Here is a 26,186-nt window from a genome sequence, read left to right on the forward strand (position 1 = left end):
TCTAGTTGGACCTCACCTACTCATCGCCCTTTCAGTGCTGTCTGCACTGGCAATCCAAGGGATTGCGTGACATGGATTCCTGTGGCCAAACAATGGTCACTTCACTCTTCCCTCCTTTGGGCAACTCAAAAAAATCCAGAGATAGTGGGAGGTCAGCCACAGGTGTGACTTTCGATGTCTGATGGAGGGTAGAGTGAAGTGACCACAGTGATCACGTGACAATCTCAAGGGATCCATGGGAGAGCCAGTGCTGACACCTAGTATGGCTCCAGAACCGGAGGCAAGTATAGGTGTTATTTTTATGGGGGAAAACATATGGATGCCTAAGAGGTTGTCTGAGTAGTCAACGCTGTGGAGTGTCCATTTTGGTGTATTCTGTATAAAATGGACCAATGCCAAAAATATATAATAAATTATTCAGCACATACTGCAATGTATTTTTTTTCTTCATAAGAATTTGGGAAAGTTTTGAAATGTCCTATAAATGTCTGTTCTATTCCTGATCTAGGGATGTAGGCTTTTAGTTGAGATTCCATCTTGTAGAGACGAGCTGAGAAAGGGGCAATTGTCGATCAAGCCACTCGGTGGGGCAGCACTTATTTAATAATTGAGCAATTGCTTGAGCTGAACCCCTTTCTTGTATACATCGCATCCCTCAGGTAACACTAAATGAAGATCAGTGGAGACAGGTGGCTGAACTGATGGAATTGCTTCATCGCCCATTTACAGTGACTACAAAATTACAAGGTGAAGATTTACAATAGCTCCCGGCATTTTCATAAATGAGTGAAAGGATTTGCCGTTTTGTCTGTCCCAAAGAGAAGATTTAATCGCAGATGGCATTGCTGCTTCGATGAAATGGACAGACACTGGTATTAGAAAATAAAATTCTTCTGGCAGCTGTGTATGTGGACCCATGTCATATTATTGCTGATTGATCAGCTTACTAAAGGAAAAGAAGCTCTGACAGATAAAAGGTAGCAGTTAGGATGAGCGGCTACAGGACTGCCAAGAGCAAGAGGAGTTAGATCCTGCCAGTGCAACTACTGCCGCATCTTCAGCCTCATCAGATGAGGAGTGATGTCATCCAGTGCTACTGCTGTCATATCTTCCGCCTCATCATCTGAGTAGTTTCATATTGAAAAGTCTATGGACGACATGGTGCATCAAAGAGTTGTCCCAGGGAAAAGGATTCCACTCCCATAGCAAACAGATTGATCATATTTCAGAAAATGTTTTCACTTGCTCTCAAAGAAGTAGAAGAGTTCAACCGTTCATCAAAACTTACTGTGCATGAGGCAATTCCTTTATACCCTGAGATTATTAAAGACGTTGCCCATGTGGTCACCGCTTTGCCACCAACCCAAGTTAGTGCAGAGAGGTTGTTCTTCAGCTTTTATTAGGTCAGATTTGAAGTCATCTATGAAGGAGGATCAGATGGAAGCAATTCTATTTCTCAGAACAAATTCATAGACTGCACAAATGTTATTCAGTACATTTTTGTTGAAACCCCCCCCCTCTAACTGCATAGTGTATTGCCTATTAACAATTTATTAAAGTTTTTTGTGATCTAAACTTGTATTCCAATAAATATATTTTCTTTTCTACCTAAATAGCTTGGTTACTGCATTAGAATGGTGATGAAAAGCCTGATAACATTTTACTACAGTAACTTTATTACTTAAACATAAGCCATTTATAAGGGACTAGTATTGAGGAGGCTTGTCTTACCAACTAAACAGCCCTGCGAGTAGTGGACAACCCTTTTAATCTAAGATTTAACAGAAAAATAGATGCCAATAGATCCAAAATTTTATTTAAAGGGAATGCATCTCCAGGTTTTTGCTACCCCATCAAACTATATCAAGCAGCCCAGTAAGTGACACATTGCTGTAATCGGGGTCTCTGTCTCTACATGATGCTGGTCTCTGATTAAATGGTAAAAAACTGCTCACAGATTTGCTTTAATATCTTTCATATTAAAATAGGATGCAAAACCCTTGGGTTACTGCTACATGTTCTCACAGTAGCCAGATGTTCAAAAGCAACAAAAAAAAACAAAAAAAAAAAAAAAAAAAAAAAACTGGAAGCGAACACTTCCTCCTTCTTTACTGCAGTTACATAGTTGTGTTAGAGATGTGCGGACCATGGGAAATCTCACTGCAATGCTGAATAGAGTCGGGATGTTTAATTCAATTTGGTCAAGATGATAAATTATTGAACTCAGCTCGTTCAACACATTTCTAACATGAGAATTATGGAATCAGGAGAATATACATCTTCCCTAAATTACGCATTGTTTCTTTTCCCAGCCCTGAATATGCCTCTGTTCTGTTTTTGGACTATAGTCTGTAGATGATTTGCTGATAATGTTTTATTGTTCATGGAGACAGGAGTCTGTAAAGATTAATATTTTCTATGTCAAAAATGTCTATTCGGAAGATTATAGAGGTTTTTGGTTGGATAGTATTACTGCTTTGACAATGTATCCGCTTCTCCTGTCTTGCAATAGTAATAAGATGCTACAAACCAAGAGACATTCTTATACTTTGGGGGGGGGGGGGGGGGGGAATTTAGTCAGCCACCAATTGTGCAAGTTCTCCCACTTAAAAAGATGAGGTCGGCCTATAATTGACATCATAGGTAGACCACAACTATAAGACACAAAATGAGAAAACAAATCCAGAAAACCATCTTCTCTGATTTGGCAAGATTTTATTTGCAAATTATGTTGGAAAATAAGTATTTAGTCACCTAAAAACATGCAAGATTTCTGGCTCTCACAGACCTGTAACTTCTTTAAGAGGCTCTTCTGTCCTCCACTCATTACCTGTAGTAATGGTGCCTGTTTGAACTTGTTATCAGTATTAAAGGGAACCTGTCATCAGAAATTTCGCCCAAAAGCTAAAAGATTCCCCCTCTGCAGCTCCTGGGCTGCATTCTAGGAAGGTCCCTGTTATTATTGTGCCCCATGTGAGACCAAAATAAAGCCTTTATAAAGTTCTACCTTTTTGTATGCAGCTTCTGTAAATCCGTCACGGGGGCGAGCTCTCTGCCGTCCGTTATTCTGCCTCCTGGTCCTGTATGCCGCCCCCATCGCTCCTTTCCATATCTGATGCACCGCCCACTGCTCCAGCCATCCCCGCGCATGCCCAGTGCCAGTCTCACAGGACTGAGCAGTGTGACCGCTGGTGACGTGTGCGCAGGCAAGTGATTATGGACGGGACTGTGACTGTTATCAGCAAGTACCCGGCCATAATCTCTTGAGCGCGCAAACCTCTCCAGCGGTCACACTGTTCTCAGTGTAGATGCTAGACTGTATGGGCTGCTTCCAGGGATGACGTCCCTTTGTCATGTGATAGGGGCGTGTTCAAAATACTATCACATGACAAAGGGACGTCATCCCTGGAAGCAGCCCATACAGTCTAGCATCTACACTGAGCTCAGTGTGACCGCTGGAGAGGTTTGCGCGCTCAAGAGATTATGGCCGGGTACTTGCTGATAACAGTCACAGTCCCGTCCATAATCACTTGCCTGCGCACACGTCACCAGCGGTCACACTGCTCAGTCCTGTGAGACTGGCACTGGGCATGCGTGGGGATGGCTGGAGCAGTGGGCGGTGCATCAGATATGGAAAGGAGCGATGGGGGCGGCATACAGGACCAGGAGGCAGAATAACGGACGGCAGAGAGCCCGCCCCCGTGACGGATTTACAGAAGCTGCATACAAAAAGGTAGAACTTTATAAAGGCTTTATTTTGGTCTCACATGGGGCACAATAATAACAGGGACCTTCCTAGAATGCAGCCCAGGAGCTGCAGAGGGGGAATCTTTTAGCTTTTGGGCGAAATTTCTGATGACAGGTTCCCTTTAAGACACCTGTCTACAACCACAAACAGTCACACTCCAAACTCCACTATGATGAAGACCAAAGAGCTGTCGAAGGACACCAGAAACAAAATTGTAGCCCTGCACCAGGCTGGGAAGACTAAATGTGCAATAGATAAGTAGCTTGGTGTGATTAAAATCAACTGTGAGAGCAATAATAAGAGAATGGAAGACATACAAGACCACTGCTAATCTCTCTCAATCTGGGGCTCCATGCAAGATCTCACCCCGTGGGGTCAAAATGATCACAAGAACGGTGAGCAAAAATCCCAGAACCACACAGGGGGACCTAGTGAACGACCTGCATAAAGCTGGAACTACCGTAACAAAGGCTACCATCAGTAACACACAATGCCGCCAGGGACTCAGATCCTGCAGTGCCAGACGTGTCCCCCTGCTTAAGCTAGTACATGTCTGGGCCCCTCTAAGTTTGCTAGAGAGCATTTGGATTATCCAGAAAATTATTGGGAGAAAGTCATATGGTCTGATGAAACCAAAGTAGAACTGTTTGGTAGAAACACAACTCGTTGTGTTTGGAGGAGACAGAATGCTGAGTTGAATCCAAAGAACACCATACTTACTGTGAAGCATGGGGGTACCAACATCATGCTTTGGGGCTGTTTCTCTGCCCAGGACGGCTGATTCGTGTACATGAAAGAATGAGTGGGGCTATATATTGTGAGATTTTGAGTGCAAACCTCCTTCGTTCAGCAAGGGCAATGAAGATTAAACGTGCCTGGGTCTTTCAGCATGATAATGATCCCAAGCACACCACCAGGGCTACAAAGGGGTGGCTTCGTAAGAAGCATATGAAGGTCCTGGAGTGGCCTAGCCAGTCTCCAGATCTCAGCTCCATAGAAAACCTTTGGAGGGAGTTGAATGTCCGTGTTACCCAGCGACAGGCCCAAAACATCACTGCTCTAGAGGAGATTTGTATGGAGCAATGGGCCAACATACCACCAACAGTGTGTGCCAACCTTGTGAAGACTTACGGAAAACATTTGACCTCTGTCATTGCCAACAAAGGATATATAACAAAATACTGAGATGAACTTTTGCTATTGACCAACAAGGTGATTTTCTGGATTTGTTTTCTCACTTTGTCTCTCATAGTTGTGGTCTACCTATGATGTCAATTACAGGCCTGTCTCATTTTTCAGTGAGAAAACTTACACAATTGGTGGCTGACTACTTTTCCCCCCCCCACTGTATATTACTTATTTGCAATTGTATGTTTGTTATCCAATCAGATTTTTATAACAATTATCCTGAAAATATAGTGAAGACATAAGTTAACATTTTCATGTGATTGTTTTTGTTCTAATTGGGAGGAAAAAAAAAAAATTAACAAAACACCAGTTTAAAATCAGATCTAGCAAAGTAAAATCCATAACGCCCAGAGAGAGATACAGCTAAAGAATGGCTGAATTTTGTCAAAGGAAAAGGATGAAGATCATAAAACCTGGCACGCCAAAGAACGATCAAATTATTTGGATTATCGAAAGGAAGAATCAAGCATTAACAGGTTTCGGTCATGTTCTCTGATCTTCCTCAGAAACACATTTCTCCCTATCCACACGTTGCTCCTGGTTCAATCTGTGCATATGAGGAAGGGCAGAGAACATTACCAAAACGTCATAACACTTTACTTGTACTGACAGGAAAAAAAAAATATCATTTAATCGTTCATTGGAGTGCCACACTTCTACTGTTTCTGTAGTAAAGCGCAGGACCCTACTTGTGCACCACGGCACAGAGAGTACCATGCCCTACAAATAGATGGGAAAGGGATGAGACATGGATTATTTTCATTGATTCTGTAAAATGGATATATCTTCCAGGGTCCGACTCTAGCTTATCAGCTGCTTAAAGAAGCTGAATTATGAGTGCTGCTCTGTACTTTTAGTAGGGCAGTGGCTGGTATTGCAGCTCTATCCCATTCACTATGGAACTGTAATAAAAAGGCACAGCCACACATAAAAGTACTCTCCTGGGAAACAATGATGGAGACAAGGCCCTGTGGCCTCCTCAGACAGCTAAAACCCCCTCCAATCTAACATTAATGACCATCAATTTTAGTGAACTGGAGAACCCCTTTTAATCTGACAGGAGAAAATAATTTAGAAACTTAATCCAAATGGACTGACCTGTAAAATATATCTATATATATAATTGCCTTATTCTGTCTGTCTGTCTGTCTGTCATGCTCCAAAATTGTGTCCTTACGGTGACACAAAGCTGATTGGCCGCTGGGCTCGCCATGGCCCCGCCCCCCCACACGGATTGGCCTCTCGCCCCGGCTCTCTGCAGGCCCCGCCCCCCTCACGCAATGCACGCTCGCTCTGGCCCAACTGACACGGAGCTCCGACTCCCAGGTGAGTACACACACACACACACATCAGATCACACTCACTCTCACACACACCTCATCCACACACTCACAACATCCTGGGATATCGCTTGCTTCTCGGCGGCGATCCTGTGCTGTGAGCTTCCAGGACCTGCCGGAGGATCACATGACCAGAAGCATGTGGTATCTCCGGATGTTGTGAGTGTGACCGCGTATGTGTAATATCGTCAATGTGTGTGTGCGTGAGTGTATGCGATCGGGTGTGTGTGAGTGTATGCGATCGGGTGGGTGGGTATGAGTGTATGCGATCGGGTGGGTGGGTATGAGTGTATGCGATCGGGTGGGTGGGTGTGAGTGTATACGATCGGATCTGTGAGTGTCGGCAGAAGAGCACGGCGTGCTGGAGGAGGCTGGGAGGAGAGAGGCTGATCCTGGGGAAGGCTGGGAGGGGGGAGGCTGAGAGAAGAGAGGCTGATGTTGGGGGAGGCTGAGGCTGGGGTAGGCTGGGAGGAGAGAGGCTGATGCTGGGGACAGAAAAGGCTGATGCTGCAGGCACAGAGGCTGATGCTGCGGGCAGCATGGGGGATGGAGCACTATGGGGGGTGCGCAGCATGGCGGATGGAGCTGAGGCTGGGGTAGGCTGGGAGGAGAGAGGCTGATGCTGGGGACAGAAAAGGCTGATGCTGCGGGCACAGAGGCTGATGCTGCGGGCACAGAGGCTGATGCTGCGGGCAGCATGGGGGATGGAGCACTATGGGGGGTGCGCAGCATGGGGGATGGAGCACGTTTGGGAGTGCGCAGCATGGCGGATGGAGCACGTTTGGGAGTGCGCAGCATGGCGGATGGAGCACGTTTGGGAGTGCGCAGCATGGCGGATGGAGCACGTTTGGGAGTGCGCAGCATGGCGGATGGAGCACGTTTGGGAAGTGCGCAGCATGGCGGATGGAGCACGTTTGGGAGTGCGCAGCATGGCGGATGGAGCACGTTTGGGAGTGCGCAGCATGGCGGATGGAGCACGTTTGGGAGTGCGCAGCATGGCGGATGGAGCACGTTTGGGAGTGCGCAGCATGGCGGATGGAGCACGTTTGGGAGTGCGCAGCATGGCGGATGGAGCACATTTGGGAGTGCGCAGCATGGCGGATGGAGCACGTTTGGGAGTGCGCAGCATGGGAGATGGAGCACGATGGGGAATGCGCAGCATAGGGGATGGCGCACGATGGGGAATGCGCAGCATAGGGGATGGAGCACGATGGGGAGTGCGCAGCATGGGGGATGGAGCACGATGGGGGGTGCGCAGGATAGGGGATCGAGCACGATGGGAGGTGCACACCTCCCCCCAACACACACACACACACACACACACACACACACACACACACACACACACACACACACACTGGGAAACACAAACACCGCGGCATACATAAATATACGCACATACCGCGCAACACACACACTGCACAAAACATACCTCCCCCCAAAACACACACAAACCACGCAACACACACACACAATGCTACAGACACACAGCGCTCCACAAACAACGCAACACACATACAACACCGCTCTCACCCCCCGCCACACCCAGACAACACCCAGAACATGTACAGCGCCCTACACAAACACTTGGTAACTACACACAACATCTATCTATCTATCTAGAGATATATATATATATATATATAACAAAAATCATACATGAACTACACAATACGTAAATTCTAGAATACCCGATGCGTAGAATCGGGCCACCTTCTAGTAAATCAATAAGTAAACTAAAAAGGACTTATAATTATAGCTATTAGAGATGAGCGGCTCGACTCGAAAAACTCCGGTCCAGAGTCTACGTCAGCAAAGTGCGCCTGAATGGTGCAACATCACCTGTTATGGAATAGTTTGTGGTTCAGAAGAGTATCTGCAATGCATATGAAAAGGAATCGTCTTTCTTCATAGGGGGTAGAGGCCACGGCATGCACAATCGGCTTATATAGGCAGACATCGCTCCAAGTGATTATGGGACCAGTAGTATATCATATGTATTTTCCACAACTCAATCCATGGATGTAAATAGCTCTATTTCACTAATTAATCACCCCGGTTTTAAAAAGGTATTTAATTGAAATATCCATTTACCCTCTATTCTAGACATTCTCCATTGCTAGGATATTAGCTGGTAAACTTTATATGCTAATTTCCACTATAATCAAGGAGGTGTTAACAGAGCATTTACATTCCCCTACATGATGTTGTAATGCTGGGAGATGAAAAATGTAGTGATGCTCTAAATATACCCCAGGCACATTAGTCACCAATTCCTTTGACAAATGCAAAGTAGTGTTTGTAATGACACACAGCTCTGCTATCCTCTCTGTACACAGAAATTGTTGGCAATTAGATCTGCGTGACCTGGTTACACACGAGTCTTACCATATCACACAAAAGAAAACCTCCTCTGGGGAGTTTTCATTTTACCTCTGGATGACTCTTCCAGCTTTTGTGTGGGCAACGTCATGCAGAGAAAAAAACGCCCCTTCCCCCGAAAAAAAATCTCTGCTAAAGCAGCTTAAAGGCCGCTTTACATGCAACGACATCGCTAATGAGATGTGGTTGGGGGGGTCACGGAATTTGTGCCGCACATCCGTTCTCGTTAGCGACGTCGTTGCGTGTGACACGTACAAGCGACCGCTGACTATCAAAAATACTCACCTTATCGTTGACATGCTGTCCATTTTCCAAATATCGTTGCTGTTGCAGGACCCAGGTTGTTCATCGTTCCTGCAGCAGCACACATCGCTGTGTGTGACACCGCAGGAACGAGGAACAACAGCTTACCTGTGGCCGCCCGCAATGAGGAAGTAAGGAGGTGGGCGGGATATTCCGGCCGCTCATCTCCGCCCCTCCGCTTCTATTGGGAGGCCGCTTAGTGACGTCACTGTGACGGCGGTTCGCCGGTCACAGAGACGTCGCTAGGCAGGTAAGTAGTGTGACAGGTCCGAGCGTTGTTGTGCGCCACAAGCAGCGATTTGACCGTGACGTATAACCGATGGGGGCGGGTACGCTCGCTAGCGATCTTGCTAGCGAGATCGCAGCGTGTAAAGTGGCCTTTAGTCAAAATCAAAATCAGCATGCAAAAGACTATAAGAAGTGATGCATGGACCCGGACTGTAAAAGTCTGTATCCACTCGGTTTCAAACTTACCCAAATGCCAGACCCAGGATTCCAGATGTTGATCTGGATCTAGCAACTCACCTCTGGTGACACCTGCATCTCCTGGCAGAAAACCATGATTTTTTTTTTTACCAAGAGACGCAGATTTGGTGCTGAAATGTTTACACCATATTCCTGCACCCAATCTACACCTCCTGGCAAAAAAATGGATCACTTACACATCATACCGTATGCGGTTTTGATGCGTTGTTTTGCTAGGAGGTGTAGATTGGCTGCATGAAAATGGTGTAAAAATTTCAATCACCAAATCTACATTTCTTGGCGCAAAAATGGAAAAGAAAAAAAACCCCACAAAGCTTTGACGCCATTTTGGTGCAATATTCTGCAAGGAGGTGCAAATTTCGGCACCAGATTTCAGCAGGAAATTTGCATCACCTGATAAAAAAAAAAAAAAAAAAAAAATATGGGGGGGGGGGGATGGTTTGCATTTTCGGGCCAAGAGATGCAAATTTGGTGATTGAATTTTTTACACCATATTCATGCACCCAATCTACACCTCCTGGGAAAAAAAAACAAAAAAAAACGCATCAAATCCACATTCGGTATGATGCGGTAGCGATACGATTTTTTTGCCATGAGGTGTAAAATGTGTGCAGGAATATGGTGTAAAAATTTCAACACCAAATCTACTTCTCCTGGCAAAAAAAAAAACAAAAAGAAAAAACGGAGATGCAGGTGCGTTTAATGAGGTCACCTGAGGTCCTGTGAGGTCAGGTTACCTGCAGTCACAGCTGAAGGACTCCAGCTGTGACCACAACTAGCCTGAATGACTTACACACTCATCGCTGTAGCTCATTTATTTTCTGCCTTAAGCTCACAGCGAGCAGTCATGTTCCATAATCGTCATGTTCCATGATCACCCGCTGTCAGTTCAGATGTAGTAGCGCTGGAATCGACATGGGACCTTGTGTGGAATACGTCGGACCGTCAGGGTAATCTGGAAGAGACGTGTAAAGTGCTGGGATTGTCACTTACATATAATAGATGCGACAATTCTGGACAGCTGCAGGCTGCTATTTTTAGGCTGGGGGAGCGACCCAATAATTGGTCTCCCCAGCCTGAGACTACCAGCCCCCAGCTAATGGGCTTTATCTTGGTTGATTATCAAAATTTGGGGTGACCACACATTGTTGTTTTTTTTTTTTTAATTATTTAACTAAATAATTAACAAGAGTCGTATGTGGTTACTCTTATTTTGATACATAGCCAAGAAAAGCAAATGGCTAGGAGCTGCAGCCTGTAGCCGTGGGCTTAATCTGTGCTGGGTATCATAATATGGGGGAACCCTATGCAAAGTTTTTTTATTTATTTATTTGTACTGTACGATAGACCTGTAGACCGGGTCTGTGATTGGAAGCGTCAGACACTCTGTCACTCAGGGTGGGTGTGCGTCTGACTACAACAATCACAGATGCTGATGGGTGGGGAAAGCAGTGCATATGCAATGAAGGCTAATACGCGGCCCCGGAAGTGAATGGGTGACCTTTGCCTGGAGGCAGTGTATAGCCGCGATGGAGAAGTACAGCACGCCTGCTCATATCCCACTATCCCTTCGACCACCACTTACATGAGGACCAGAGTCCGGATCGGGCCCAGATTTTAAAAACCAGATAACAGGGAGACCGCTCATGACTATCTATAAACTAATAGAGATGGAAAAATAAAAAAAAACAAAAAAAAAAAAAAACACCCTTTTATTCAGATCTTTAAACACATTATGATGTGGTCAGTTTAGTGTAAAATGTGGTGAACGGACCTCTTAAAAAGTCCTGCGTCTACTTTCCACTGACTGAGCATTACAGGGGAGTCAATGACAGCTGTCTCACTCAGAGTAACATAGGAGACTTAAAAATCTGTCCATGTTTGTGTGGTGTCTGTTTTCACAAGTACTGAAAATAAGTTCACACGCATACTAATGAAAATCTATGGGGATCTTCAGACCTTCATCTTTTCACACGGAATGTGCGTCCATGTGATCCACACGGGGACATGCCTGTTTCTAACCGGAAGCACAGACACGGAACCATATAAGTCAATGGGTCCAAGAAAACCATGTACAGCACATGGATGACATCTGTGCGACTTCGGCTAGGTTCACACTTCCGTTAAATTATATCAGTCACAATCTGCTGCTCTGGTAAACAACGGAATCCGTTTGGTGGATTCCGTTGTTCCCATAGACTTGTATGAGCGGCGGATTTTGACTGATGATGCTGCGTTGCATCCTCCTCCCGACTGATCAGTTGTGGAACGACTGACCGCGGGGCGGAAGGAATGCAGCTTGTAACGTTTGAGCAGCGCAATCCGTAGGATTTCGCTGCGCATGCTCTCTCTGGCTCCCTGCACACGTAACCAGGATACACATCGGGTTACCAAGCAATGCGCTTTGCCTAGTTACCTGATATTTACCCTGGTTACGTGTGCAAGGAGTCAGCGCTAAGCGGTCTACGCTGACCAAGGTAAATATCGGGTAACCAAGCAAAATGCTTTGCTTAATTTTTACCCGATATTTGCCCTGGCTACGTGTGCAGGGAGCCCGACACTTCCCCACTCGGCTCCGCCCCCTCCCGCACTCCACATGTATACACACACACACACACACACACACACTTCTGTCCCCAGCCATGCAGACCGCAGCACTGACGTCCTCAGCGCCACGGCCCCGCTCGGCTGCCCCCCACCCCGCACTCTGCCCCCCGCACACACTGGAGTCCGACAATGAATTCTGTTCTTTGTCATCCGTTGTACAACGCAGTCACATGAGTCAAGCAACGCATGTGACTGATGCAAAACAACGGAAATGTGAACCTAGCTTTCCATGTGTTGTATGTGTTTAACACTGCAAAACATAGAAGCTTTGTAATTTCATACATATCAAAATAACATGAATGGCACACATGTACACACGGATGGACAAAACAGACAGTGCAAAATGTGCATTTTTTTTTTTTTAAACGGACGTGTGACGGAGGCCTAAATGGTAAATATCTCCTATATAGACAGGGCAGTCTAAGCGGCATGTTAATCTTAAGTATCTCATAATTGGGTCCACAAACTCATAACGGCTGACAGTACGCTCTGCTGCCATAGGTCTATCAGCACAGAATGACTGCTTAAATCAAATACAAGCCACAGAAGTACTCTTGGTGTGGCCATTCATTTAAGTGCACCTTCCCACCTACTGGTTTTCCCCTCTATCTCCACTTCCCCTCTTCTTTGCTTGACAGCTGTGGTTCAAAAAAAAGGGTGGACATAGATGGAAAACACATTGGGTACGGGACACTTAAATGTTTGGCCCTGCTATGATGAACCGAGCCCCTGTACTTGGTTTGAACAATTATGTGCTGCAAGTCCCTTTAAAGCGAATGTACCACCTATTTAAACCAGATATGAATACATGGTCCTTCCGCTCGTCCGTTTTGTTTTTTTCCTGTAAGTAGAATTTTTATTTCTATTTTCTGTGCTTTATTACTGGGACTGTTTACACCTTTTAGAAAAATGCTTTATGGTAGCCACGTGGAATGCAGACAATAATAGTCAGAAGTTCACTGACTACTACAAGATTGTTTCCTAGTCATGCTATATGACTTGTACAGGTTAATGCGCAGGGAAGGGAAGGATGTGAGCTGTGACGTCTCTTATTGTGATTGGTAGATGCTAGATTATCAACTGTATACAGACATATTACCTCTCATTGTAATACAGTCTGTGGTGATAATGAGATAACTGCTAAGAAGTTGATTATGAGATTCAATGGCCAGAGTGAAACCTGCAAGATTTGAGAATTTTTATTTTATATATTGATTCCAAAAAAAAACCAAAAAAAAAACCCTGAATATTGTTATTGAATACATTTAACATAAAATCTTGATTAACAAGCCTTTAAGGTAAATGTATTGCTTTTACGCTCAAATTGTGACTTGTTGCAAAATGTCTACAAATTAACTTCTGAATCATAAATGTATTTAAAATATAAAAATTATCTGAAATCATTTAGAGATTACAGAAAAAAAAAAAAGTAAAATAACCTGATAAACATATTGGTCCATTATTTCTTCACCCTTAACACCATTTTTTTTTTTTTTTTTCCGCACTTCTATTTATTACCTCCCCTTCTTTTAAGTTTGGTAACTTTTAATTTTCCTTCAAGATTGCTGTATGATGGCTTATCTTTTGTGGGACACAGTTTAATATGATGAAATGGGAAAAAAGAAGGGAATTTTGTTTACTTACCGTAAATTCCTTTTCTTCTAGCTCCTATTGGGAGACCCAGACAATTGGGTGTATAGCTTCTGCCTCCGGAGGCCACACAAAGTTATTACACTTTAAAAAGTGTAACCCCTCCCCTCTGCTATACACCCTCCCGTGCATCACGGGCCCATCAGTTTTGGTGCCAAAGCAGGAAGGAGGAAACTTATAAATTGGTCTAAGGTAAATTCAATCCGAAGGATGTTCGGAGAACTGAAACCATGAACCAAAGAACAATTGAACATGAACAACATGTGTACACAAAAGAACAACAGCCCGAAGGGAACAGGGGCGGGAGCTGGGTCTCCCAATAGGAGCTAGAAGAAAAGGAATTTACGGTAAGTAAACAAAATTCCCTTCTTCTTTGTCGCTCCATTGGGAGACCCAGACAATTGGGACGTCCAAAAGCAATCCCTGGGTGGGTAAAAGAATACCTCGATAAAAAAGAGCCGAAAAAACGGCCCCTTCTTACAGGTGGGCCACTGCCGCCTGAAGGACTCGCCTACCTAGGCTGGCGTCTGCCGAAGCATAGGCATGCACCTGATAGTGTTTTGTAAAAGTGTGCAGACTCGACCAAGTAGCCGCCTGACACACCTGCTGAGCCGTAGCCTGGTGCCGCAATGCCCAGGACGCACCTACAGCTCTGGTAGAATGGGCTTTCAGCCCTGAAGGAATCGGAAGCCCAGACGAACGGTAGGCTTCAAGAATCGGTTCCTTGATCCACCTAGCCAAGGTTGACTTGGAAGCCTGCGACCCCTTACGCTGGCCAGCGACAAGGACAAAGAGCGCATCAGAACGGCGCAGGGGCGCCATGCGTGAAATGTAGAGCCTGAGTGCTCTCACGAGATCTAACAAGTGCAAATCCTTTTCACATTGGTGAACTGGATAAGGGCAAAAAGAAGGTAAGGCGATATCCTGATTGAGATGAAACGGGGATACCACCTTAGGGAGAAATTCCGGGACCGGACGCAGAACCACCTTATCCTGGTGAAACACCAGGAAGGGGGCTTTGCATGACAGCGCTGCTAGCTCAGACACTCTCCGAAGTGATGTGACTGCCACTAGGAAGGCCACCTTCTGCGAAAGGCGAGATAGAGAGACATCCCGCATCGGCTCGAAAGGTGGCTTCTGGAGAGCCGTCAGCACCCTGTTAAGATCCCAGGGTTCTAGCGGACGCTTGTAAGGTGGAACTATGTGGCAAACCCCCTGCAGGAACGTGCGGACCTGCGGAAGCCTGGCTAGACGCTTTTGAAAAAACACGAAAAGCGCCGATACTTGTCCCTTGAGAGAGCCGAGAGACAAGCCCTTGTCCATTCCGGATTGAAGGAAAGAAAGAAAAGTGGGCAAGGCAAACGGCCAGGGAGTGAAACCCTGATCAGAGCACCAGGATAAGAAGATCCTCCAAGTCCTGTGGTAGATCTTGGCGGACGTTGGTTTCCTGGCCTGTCTCATGGTGGCAATGACATCTTGAGAGAACCCTGATGACGCTAGGAGCCAGGACTCAATGGCCACACAGTCAGGTTGAGGGCCGCAGAATTCAGATGGAAAAATGGCCCTTGAGACAGCAAGTCTGGTCGGTCTGGGAGTGCCCACAGTTGACCCACCGTGAGGTGCCACAGATCCGGGTACCACGATCTCCTCGGCCAGTCTGGAGCGACGAGGATGGCGCGACTGCAGTCGGACCTGATCTTGCGTAATACTCTGGGCAGCAGTGCCAGAGGAGGAAATACATAAGGCAGTCGAAACTGCGACCAGTCCTAAACTAACGCGTCTGCCGCCAGAGCTCTGTGATCCTTGGACCGAGCCATGAATGCCGGGACTTTGTTGTTGTGCCGAGACGCCATTAGATCGACGTCCGGCGTTCCCCAGCGGCAACAGATCTCCCGAAACACGTCCGGGTGAAGAGACCATTCCCCTGCGTCCATGCCCTGGCGACTGAGAAAATCTGCTTCCCAGTTTTCTACGCCCGGGATGTGAACTGCGGAGATGGTGGAGGCTGTGGCTTCCGCCCACAACAGAATCCGCTGAACTTCTCGGAAGGCTTGACGACTGCGTGTGCCGCCCTGGTGGTTGATGTACGCAACCGCCGTGGCGTTGTCCGACTGTATTCGGATCTGCCTGCCCTCCAGCCACCGCTGGAACGCCTTTAGGGCCAGATACACTGCCCTTATCTCCAGAACGTTGATCTGAAGGGAGGACTCTGTCGGAGTCCAGGTTCCCTGAGCCCTGTGGTGGAGGAAGACCGCTCCCCACCCTGACAGACTCGCGTCCGTCGTGACCACAGCCCAGGATGGGGGCAAGAAGGATTTTCCTTTCGACAAGGAAGTGGGAAGAAGCCACCACTGAAGAGAGGTCTTGGCTGTCCGTGACAGCGAAACTTTCCTGTCTAGGGACGTCGGCCTCTTGTCCCATTTGCGGAGGATGTCCCATTGAAGTGGACGCAGATGAAACTGCGCAAAAGAAACTGCCTCCATTGCTGCCACCATCTTCCCTAGGAAGTGCATGAGGCGCCTCAAGGGGTGTGACTGACCCCGAAGAAGAGATTGTACCCCTGTCTGTAGTGAACGCTGTTTGTCCAGCGGGAGCTTCACTATCGCTGAAAGGGTATGAAACTCCATCCCGAGGTAAGTCAGCGATTGGGTCGGTGTCAAATTTGACTTTGGGAAATTGATGATCCACCCGAACCTCTGGAGAGTCTCCAGAGTGACGGTCAGGCTGTGTTGGCATGCCACCCTGGAGGGTGCCTTGACTAGAAGATCGTCTAAGTAAGGGATCACCGAGTGGCCCTGAGAGTGTAGGACCGCCACCACTGCTGCCATGACCTTGGTGAAGACCCGTGGGGCTGTCGCCAGGCCGAATGGCAGCGCCACGAACTGAAGGTGTTCGTCCTTGATGGCGAAACGCAGAATGCGGTGATGCTCGGGAGCGATCGGCACATGGAGATAAGCATCTTTGATGTCGATTGATGCTAGGAAATCTCCTTGTGACATCGAGGCGATGACTGAGCGGAGAGATTCCATCCGAAACCTTCTGGTGCTCACATGCTTGTTGAGCAGCTTGAGGTCTAGAACGGGACGGAATGATCCGTCCTTTTTTGGCACCACGAACAAGTTGGAGTAGAAGCCGTGACCATGTTCCTGAGGTGGAACGGGAATCAGCACTCCTTCTGCCTTCAGAGTGTTTACCGCCTGAAAAAGTGCATCGGCTCGCTCGGGGGGCGGAGATGTTCTGAAGAAACGAGTCGGAGGACGAGAACTGAGCTCTATCCTGTAACCGTGAGACAGAATGTCTCTCACCCATCGGTCTTGGACATGTGGCCACCAGGCGTCGCAAAAGCGGAAGAGCCTGCCACCGACCGAGGATGCGGTTTGTGGAGACCGAAAGTCATGAGGAGGCCGCCTTGGGGGCGGCTCCTCCGGCGGTCTTTTTAGGACGTGACTTAGACCGCCATGCAGAAGAGTTGCTCTGGCCCTTCTGTGACCTGTTGGACGTGGAGGAATGGGACCTGGCTGAGGGCCGAAAGGACTGAAACCTCGGTTGAATCTTTCGCTGCTGAGGTCTGTTCGGTTTAGACTGGGGTAAGGACGAGTCCTTTCCCTTGGATTGCTTGATAATTTCGTCCAATTGCTCGCCAAACAAGCGGTCGCCGGAAAATGGCAAACCGGTTAAGAACTTCTTGGAAGCAGAGTCTGCCTTCCATTCGCGTAGCCACATGGCCCTGCGGACTGCCACCGAATTGGCGGATGCTACCGCTGTACGGCTCACCGAGTCGAGGACAGCGTTCATGGCGTAGGACGAAAAAGCCGACGCCTGAGAAGTCAAAGACACGACCTGCGGAGTATCGGTGCGTGTGACCGCATTAATCTCAGACAGAAGCTGAGATAGCTTGGAGCGCCCACACGGCTGCAAATGCTGGAGCAAAAGACGCACCTATGGCTTCATAGATGGATTTCATCAGGAGCTCTATTTGCCTGTCAGTGGCATCTTTGAGCGATGAGCCATCTGCCACTGATACCACGGATCTAGCCGCCAGCCTAGAGACTGGAGGATCCACCTTGGGACACTGAGCCCAACCCTTAACTACGTCAGGTGGGAATGGGTAACGTGTGTCATTAAGGCGCTTAGTAAAGCGCTTGTCCGGATATGCTCTGTGCTTCCGGACAGCATCCCTGAAGTTAGAGTGATCGAAAAAAGCACTCCTTGTACGTTTGGGAAACCTAAACTGGTGTTTCTCCTGTTGTGAAGCTGACTCCTCAACAGGAGGAGTTGGAGGAGGAAGTTCTAGCACCTGGTTAATGGACGCTAAGGTCATTTACAATGGCGTCTCCTTCAGGTGTATCAAGATTGAGAGCACCGTCCGAATCAGAGGCCTGAGCTGCAACGTCCGCCTCATCCTCCAGAGAGTCCTCATGCTGAGACCCTGAGCAGCGTGATGAAGTGGATGAAGGTCCCCAGCGAGCCCGCTTAGGCGGTCTGTGACTACAGTCCGAGTCGGAGTCCTCCCCGTGGGACCTATGTGTCACCTCAGGAGCAGTTTGCTGCTCCAACCGAGGGGGGCCTGGGGTCAATGATTCAACAGTGCCCGTGGCCTGTGTTACCGGTCTGGACTGCAAAGCTTCAAGTATCTTAGCAGACCATTTGTCCATAGACTGAGCCATGGATTGTGAAAGGGACTCAGAAAGTTTCTCAGCCAACACTGCAAACTCTGTCCCTGCCACCTGGACAGTGGCAGCCGGTGGTTCTACCTGAGCCGAGGGTCCCACCAGTGCCTGAGGCTCCGGCTGAGTGAGTGTCACAGGGGCCGAGCATTGCACACAATGAGGGTAGGTGGAACCTGCAGGTAACATAGCCGCACAAGAGGTACAAGTTGCAATAAAAGCCTGTGCCTTGGCACCCTTGCTTTTTGCAGACGACATGCTGTTATCTCCTCTTAGCAAACAGTGAGGGTATATAGCCAAGCAAATACTGCGGCCGAGCAGAGCAAATGTATACCCAATATGGATACATATATATACACTGCGGCACCCAGGGGGGCCAGCACCTGTAACAGGTGCGGCTTACCGACCGCGCTCAGCGGTTGTGTGTCCACCAGATTCCCTGCCTGGGCCTCCCAGAGTATATGGAGCTCTATCTGAAGTTCTCCTCCGGCAGCAGCGATGATAACAATGGCTGCCAGCGTTCTGAGAGGAGGAGGGAGCCGTGGGCGTGCCTCAGAAAGTGCGGGAATCTGGTGCCCCACGGTGCTCAGTGAGGGTGGAGGAGGATACTAAGTATGCTCCAGCCCTCACCGCTGACGTTCAGTCTAGCGTCCCGCCCTTGCCCCTGACTGGCAGGCCCGGGGGCGGGAATATGCGGTACTAGGCCGCAAAAGCCGGGGACTCGATTTATAAGCGCGGCCGGCAAACAGGCGCGGTACCTCAGAGAAGCAGGTCCTGTCCCTGATGACATCCAGTCTCCTGTCCGTCAGGTTCCCACAGGGGCTGCGGAGGGAGCCCGGTCCCAGTGAAAGGTGACCGGTTAGGATCCCACTTCTCCCAGAGCCCCTAAGGGATGGGGAAGGATAACGGCATGTGGCTCCAGCCTTTGTACCCGCAATGGGTACCTCAACCTTAACAGCACCGCCGACCAAAGTGGGGTGAGAAGGGAGCATGCCGGGGGCCCTGGGGCCCTCTTGTCTTCCATCCGATAAAGTCAGCAGCTGCTGCTGACTAAAATGTGGAGCTTGCGTGAATGTGTGCCTCCTTCAACACAAAGCATAAAACTGATGGGCCCGTGATGCACGGGAGGGTGTATAGCAGAGGGGAGGGGTTACACTTTTTAAAGTGTAATAACTTTGTGTGGCCTCCGGAGGCAGAAGCTATACACCCAATTGTCTGGGTCTCCCAATGGAGCGACAAAGAAAAAAAAAAAAAAAAAAAAATTTAGTCCAGTTAAAGGGTGAAATATAGCAATTCCACCATCATTTTTGGTTCTTGTTTTTGCAGGGTTAAAATGATCAGAAAATGTTATACTCCATGTCTGAATAGCTACAGAATTAATCAAACACACATAGATATAAATATAGATTATAATTTTATTGATACCAACTTGGGGTGCAAATGATGTTTTTATCATGTTTTTAGCTTTTCTAGCTTTTAATATTTTATAGAATTACCATACAGGTTTAATAATTGTATATTTTACTAGACCAGACTTTTACGGACGCGGTGATAAAAAAAAAAAAAAAAATACATATATATTCTTTAAGTCTTTACTTGTATTTTTGGAATAGGGAAGTGGTTTGAATTTTCATGGTTATTTTTACTATAAATCTCTTTCTATTATAAACAAAAAAAAAATCTATAATAATAAAAAAAAATACACACATCTAAAAAAATATATGTACACATATACATATTTATTTTTTAAACTGCAGTTGGGTTTAGGAGTACCAACATAAAAGCCATGAGGCCTTTCAGCAGCCACCGGGCCTTTATCATGGTATGCCATCAGCACCTCATAAATGCAAAGCACCCTGAATGAAAATACAGTGGAACCTCGGTTTACAAGTAACTTGGTGTTTCGCTATACAAGCAAAGTTTGCTGTAAATTTGTAACTCAGTTTACGAGCAAGCTTTGCTGTACGAGCAAATACTCACCGCACTTCCGTACTTTAACCGCGCTCTGACCCACTCTTGCTGTCCGCACATACACACGCACACACAATGCTCACTTTACCTTCCGTTCCATCGCCGGCCTCCTGGTTTTTGTAGTTCGCCGGTACAGGATGTGTATCAGGTAACCATCGCGACGATGAAGGAACTTCCGCTGTCAGCCGCTTCTCAAAGGCAGCGCGCTGACCAATCAGAAGCAAGCAGCTCCTGCATATGACATCAGTGTGCTGGCAGCGGAAGCTCCGGCATCTGTCACGATGGTTAGCCGATACACATCCTATACTGGCGAAGTACGAGGACCGGGAGGCTGGCGATGGAACAGAAGGTAAGGTGAGCATAATATGTGTGTGCGGGTGTGTTTGTGTGTGTGTAGAATGGCACAATAGGGGACCAGGATGGGACATTGAACAAATTGTGGAACGAATTGTCTGAGCTTGCATTATTTCCTATGGGAAATCTTGCTTTGCTAGACGAGTAACTTGGTTTACAAGCACACTCCCAGAACGGATTGTTCTCGTAAAGGTTCCACTGTATCAGTGCTTGAGTGCAGTCAAAGGTAGAGCTGATCTCTGTTACTACAGGCAGATGCCGGCTGTATGACCGTGGTCAATTTTCCCATGACAGAAATGTGTATAACCCGTTGATACCTTGACAGTGCCAGTTGAATATCAGAAGTCACATGACAGACGCAAAGTTTAACGCAGTATACAGAACATTTTAGTCCATGGACCATACCATCTATATTAGATTGGGGGTCAACTGCACCTATTTAAGAAAGGAAAGTGAGGAGAATTTATATGAGAAAGTTCTATGATTTCCTATTCAACAAACAAAACCCTGCACTACCACTTTAAATAGTAAAAGCCAGTAGAGGACAAGTGTTCCCAAGCAAACGCCTTACACTTCTATACAAAGGATTCAGATCCTTTTACTTTGAAGATGTACACTTTTTCCAGGTGATAGAGGCACGGGTTAGTGGAAGAAACAGGTGTAACATTAAACCATACATATTTGATAACAAACCTCCTTTGCCATGTCAGTGTACTTCTGCTTCTCATGGGGATCCAGATATGCCCACCAATCTGCCAAAATCTTTGTCGCACCTCGGTTATCCAGACGAGGATGCTCTTGGCGTACAAGAGAACGGTGGCGTTTACAGAACAAAAGGAATGCATTCATCGGTCTCCGGGCTCTCTGTTCAGGGGACTCGTCTTCTGCTTCATCCATCTCATGTTCTAGTCCATCAGCATCAAGGAGCGGAATCTGCAGGAATATTGTACGAGACATTACTGCAATGTACATGGCATGATCTATATGTATCAAACAGATAAGTCTATAGTTATGCATCATATCTAAGAACTATGCTTAAAACTACATCGGTTAAAAAGAAAGACATAGGGCCATTAAGTTCAATCTTTCTTGACCTATGCATTACCTATAGAAAAAAAGTATATAGATGAATATTGTAAAATACCTAGAGGTTTCTATGGACCAATGTGTATTTAATGAATATTCATTGGCTACATATTGATATCGCTCCATTGTCTTGGTCGTGCACAATTTGCTTAGGACAGGGCCTAGTGGTCCACCTAACATTTCATGCTTTAGGACGGGTGTAGTAATGTGAATCAGCCTGGGTTCTTGAGGAGTAGGGCACCCTGTCCTCAGAATCATTAGGACAAGATTTTATCTAGAAGCGGAGTTACCTGAATGAGGCCACATTCAGGAGGAAATAAAATGGCGGCACCACAGCGTCTATACTACGACAAAGGCTACGTTCCCATTATGAGCTTTGGAGAGTTTTTTGATGTCTCAGATTCTCCGCAGCATTTCTGCACCTATTATGTAAATTAAGCTTTTTCATTTGCGGTTTTGAGGGTATTTTTATAGTATTTTTGATGCTGCACTTTGTCTCTATTTGATATGTCGCACTTTAAACAAAGCTTCTTTTTTATACTTCCTGGTACTTGGCGATGACAAAACCTTATTGATATAGTCCTGGAAGGATTTTAATGCACAATGAAAAGCCACTAAAAACACATGCGTTATTTCCCTGCAGATTCTGCGCATCTAATGCAAGTCCATGGGGAAAATCTGCACAGAAAACTCAGCGTATTTGCAAGAGAAATTGTCATGTTGTGGATTTGCAAAACGCACCGCAGTTCAGTTAAGGCCAGAGTCACACTTGTAAGTGCCTCGCGTGTAACTCGCACGAGTCTCTCATTGAATCACCCGGCATGGACGCACACTCTCAGGACAGGAGCATCTCAGCTGCATAGACATACATGCAACCGACCCGCTCCTGTCAGGAGAGTGTGCGGCCGTGCCGGGTGATTCAATGAGAGACTCGCAAGTGTGACTCCGGCCTTACGCTGAGTTACATAAGAAGCACAGTGGGCAGGAGATTTCTAGAAATCCCATCCACTCTGCTGGAACGGTAAGACGCTGCGTATCACAATACATCATGCAACATACGCAGCATCACAAATTCCTCAAAAACTCATTGGGGGAACTTAACATAAGACCCCTGGAGTGAATTTTTGCTAAATTTTGTAAGTCATTTTACTGTGACACTGCCATAGCCTGCAACAACAAATTAATACAAAATGTAGGGACGTTTCCATGAATGAATGTTCAGTGTATCTATTTATCTACTGAAATATAATATATATATATATATATATATATATATATATATATATATATATATATATATATATATATATATACACATATATATACACACACACATATACATACATACATACACACACACATTATATTTGGTGGTGAGCCCCTCACCCCTATGCGGTAATTTGTGTTAAGTTTGTCCCCATTATATTTGGTGGTGAGCCCCTCGCCCCTATGTGGTAATTTGTGGTAAGTTTGTCCCCATTATATTTGGTGGTGAGCCCCTCGCCCCTATGTGGTAATTTGTGGTAAGTTTGTCCCCATTATATTTGGTGGTGAGCCCCTCGCCCCTATGCGGTAATTTGTGGTAAGTGTCCCCATTATATTTGGTGGTGAGCCCCTCGCCCCTATGTGGTAATTTGTGGTAGGTTTGGCAGCATTATATTTGGTGGTGAGCCCCCCACCCCTATGTGGTAATTTGTGGTAAGTTTCCCCATTATATTTGGTGGTGAGCCCCTCGCCCCTATGTGGTAATTTGTGGTAAGTTTGTCCCCATTATATTTGGTGGTGAGCCCCTCGCCCCTATGCGGTAATTTGTGGTAAGTTTGTCCCCATTATATTTGGTAGTGAGCCCCCCACCCCTATGCGGTAACTTGTGGTAGGTTTGCCCCCGTTACATTTGACGCCCCTCCATGGTCTTTTGTGATAGGTTTGACCCAATTATATTTGGTGGTGAGCCCTTCGCCCTCTCTGGCAATTGGTGGTAGGTATGTTCCCATTATATTTAGCAGGGAGCCCCTCGCCCTCCATGGTAAATAGTGGTAGGTTTCTCCCCATTACATTGGGTGGCCAGCCCCCCACCCGTGTGTGACTATCAGTGCTCTGGGCCTGTAGTCGGGCTCCGGTCCCATTTGTCAGGGCCCCTGCTTCACATTTCAGCACCTTCGCCTGCTTCCATCATTAACTTTCCGGTCACAGGGCTGAAGCCATGACACTGATGTGAGGAGAAGCTTTCACCTAGTTATGTGCCCGGTGTTTATGACTGCCTGGCACTGCCACCCTGGGTGAATGACTCCCCATGTATTCCTGCCTAGCGCCCTGGCAGCAGTAGTTGTACCGTGTACAGGATGGCAGCCAGCATTCCCAGGTACAGACGGTGAATGACTCCTCGTGTATTCCTGCCTAGCACCCTGTGTACCGTGTACAGGATAGCAGCCAGCTTTCCAGGTGCAGCCGCCAGTGAGGAATGGCCACATGCTGACGAGCTGGCAAGGCTGGGGCAGTGCGCCCTTATGGCTGCCCCCGGCTCAGGCCTATGTGGTGGCACTGGGTGGCCGCGGGATCAGCTGTGTGCACGGCCGAGCTGAGGACAAGTTGTCAGGCAGGGTGCAGACCTGAGAAAGTTTGCAGAGCAGTGCAGCAGACGGCAGCACACCATCCATGCCTGTGATGCCGGGTGCAGAGATCATGGAGCCAGCAGCTGTGTACAGTGATTGCCAGCGAGCGCCCGTGTGCCCTCCGTCTCCCCCTCATCTCCTGCTCGTCCCCCCTGCACTCACTCCTCTCCCCACTCCTCACCGGGACACGGGATCTGATGTCCGCCGGACAGTTATCACACAAGTACCGTCCGGGCTCCGGTAAAGGCTCCGCCATTTTCCGCTGCCCTGGAGATGACGCACGGCGACATCAGCACGCTGCGACCGATAGACGGCGAGAGAGAGGGGCCAAACCCGATGGAGCCGAGGGCTGGGGTCCGAGCTGAGGGGCGGTGGGGTGGCACTGGATGGCGCTGACACACACGGTGCCCGGCCCTAGGGTACAATCATTACACAGTGGTCTGATCAGTCCACGGGTGACGCGCGAACCATCCTCCCGGAATAGCCTGTCCTGGTCACATGGCCGGGGGCCTCTTATACTGCACGTACAAGTGATACAGCCACAGTGCAGAGTATACCCTGTGCCAGTACTGCCCATAGAAGTGATACAGCCACAGTGCAGAGTATACCCTGTGCCAGTACTGCCCATGGAAGTCATACAGCCACAGTGCAGAGTATACCCTGTGCCAGTACTGCCCATAGAAGTGATACAGCCACAGTGCAGAGTATACCCTGTGCCAGTACTGCCTATAGAAGAGATACAGCCACAGTGCAGAGTATACCCTGTGCCAGTACTGCCTATAGAAGAGATACAGCCACAGTGCAGAGTATACCCTGTGCCAGTACTGCCTATAGAAGAGATACAGCCACAGTGCAGAGTATACTCTGTGCCAGTACTGCCCATAGAAGTGATACAGCCACAGTGCAGAGTATACCCTGTGCCAGTACTGCCCATAGAAGAGATACAGCCACAGTGCAGAGTATACCCTGTGCCAGTACTGCCCATAGAAGAGATACAGCCACAGTGCAGAGTATACCCTGTGCCAGTACTGCCCATAGAAGTGATACAGCCACAGTGCAGAGTATACCCTGTGCCAGTACTGCCCATAGAAGTGATACAGCCACAGTGCAGAGTATACCCTGTGCCAGTACTGCCCATAGAAGTGATACAGCCACAGTGCAGAGTATACCCTGTGCCAGTACTGCCCATAGAAGTGATACAGCCACAGTGCAGAGTATACCCTGTGCCAGTACTGCCCATAGAAGTGATACAGCCACAGTGCAGAGTATACCCTGTGCCAGTACTGCCCATAGAAGAGATACAGCCACAGTGCAGAGTATACCCTGTGCCAGTACTGCCCATAGAAGTGATACAGCCACAGTGCAGAGTATACCCTGTGCCAGTACTGCCCATAGAAGTGATACAGCCACAGTGCAGAGTATACCCTGTGCCAGTACTGCCCATAGAAGTGATACAGCCACAGTGCAGAGTATACCCTGTGCCAGTACTGCCCATAGAAGTGATACAGCCACAGTGCAGAGTATACCCTGTGCCAGTACTGCCCATAGAAGTGATACAGCCACAGTGCAGAGTATACCCTGTGCCAGTACTGCCCATAGAAGTGATACAGCCACAGTGCAGAGTATACCCTGTGCTAGTACTGCCTATAGAAGAGATACAGCCACAGTGCAGAGTATACCCTGTGCCAGTACTGCCCATAGAAGTGATACAGCCACAGTGCAGAGTATACCCTGTGCTAGTACTGCCTATAGAAGAGATACAGCCACAGTGCAGAGTATACCCTGTGCCAGT

The 26,186-nt window shown here is 47.5% G+C and overlaps 1 protein-coding gene across 2 annotated transcripts in view; it reads right to left on the minus strand.

The window, feature by feature from the left end:
- The window catches only part of BBX (BBX high mobility group box domain containing), a 157,877-nt gene extending 132,998 nt beyond the window's left edge, over positions 1-24,879 (minus strand). For both annotated transcript variants that reach the window (XM_075336579.1, XM_075336578.1), the window contains exons 1-2: positions 24,576-24,879; positions 21,390-21,629 (exon numbers count right to left, since the gene is read on the minus strand). In XM_075336579.1, coding sequence (XP_075192694.1) covers positions 21,390-21,629; positions 24,576-24,650 — 315 coding nt within the window. In that variant the 5' untranslated portion in view covers positions 24,651-24,879. The remainder of the gene's footprint in view (positions 1-21,389; positions 21,630-24,575) is intronic.
- Positions 24,880-26,186: the final 1,307 nt, after the last annotated feature.

The sequence above is a fragment of the Anomaloglossus baeobatrachus genome, chromosome 2 (assembly GCF_048569485.1).
Source record: "Anomaloglossus baeobatrachus isolate aAnoBae1 chromosome 2, aAnoBae1.hap1, whole genome shotgun sequence".
In the NCBI taxonomy this organism is placed as follows: domain Eukaryota; kingdom Metazoa; phylum Chordata; class Amphibia; order Anura; family Aromobatidae; genus Anomaloglossus; species Anomaloglossus baeobatrachus.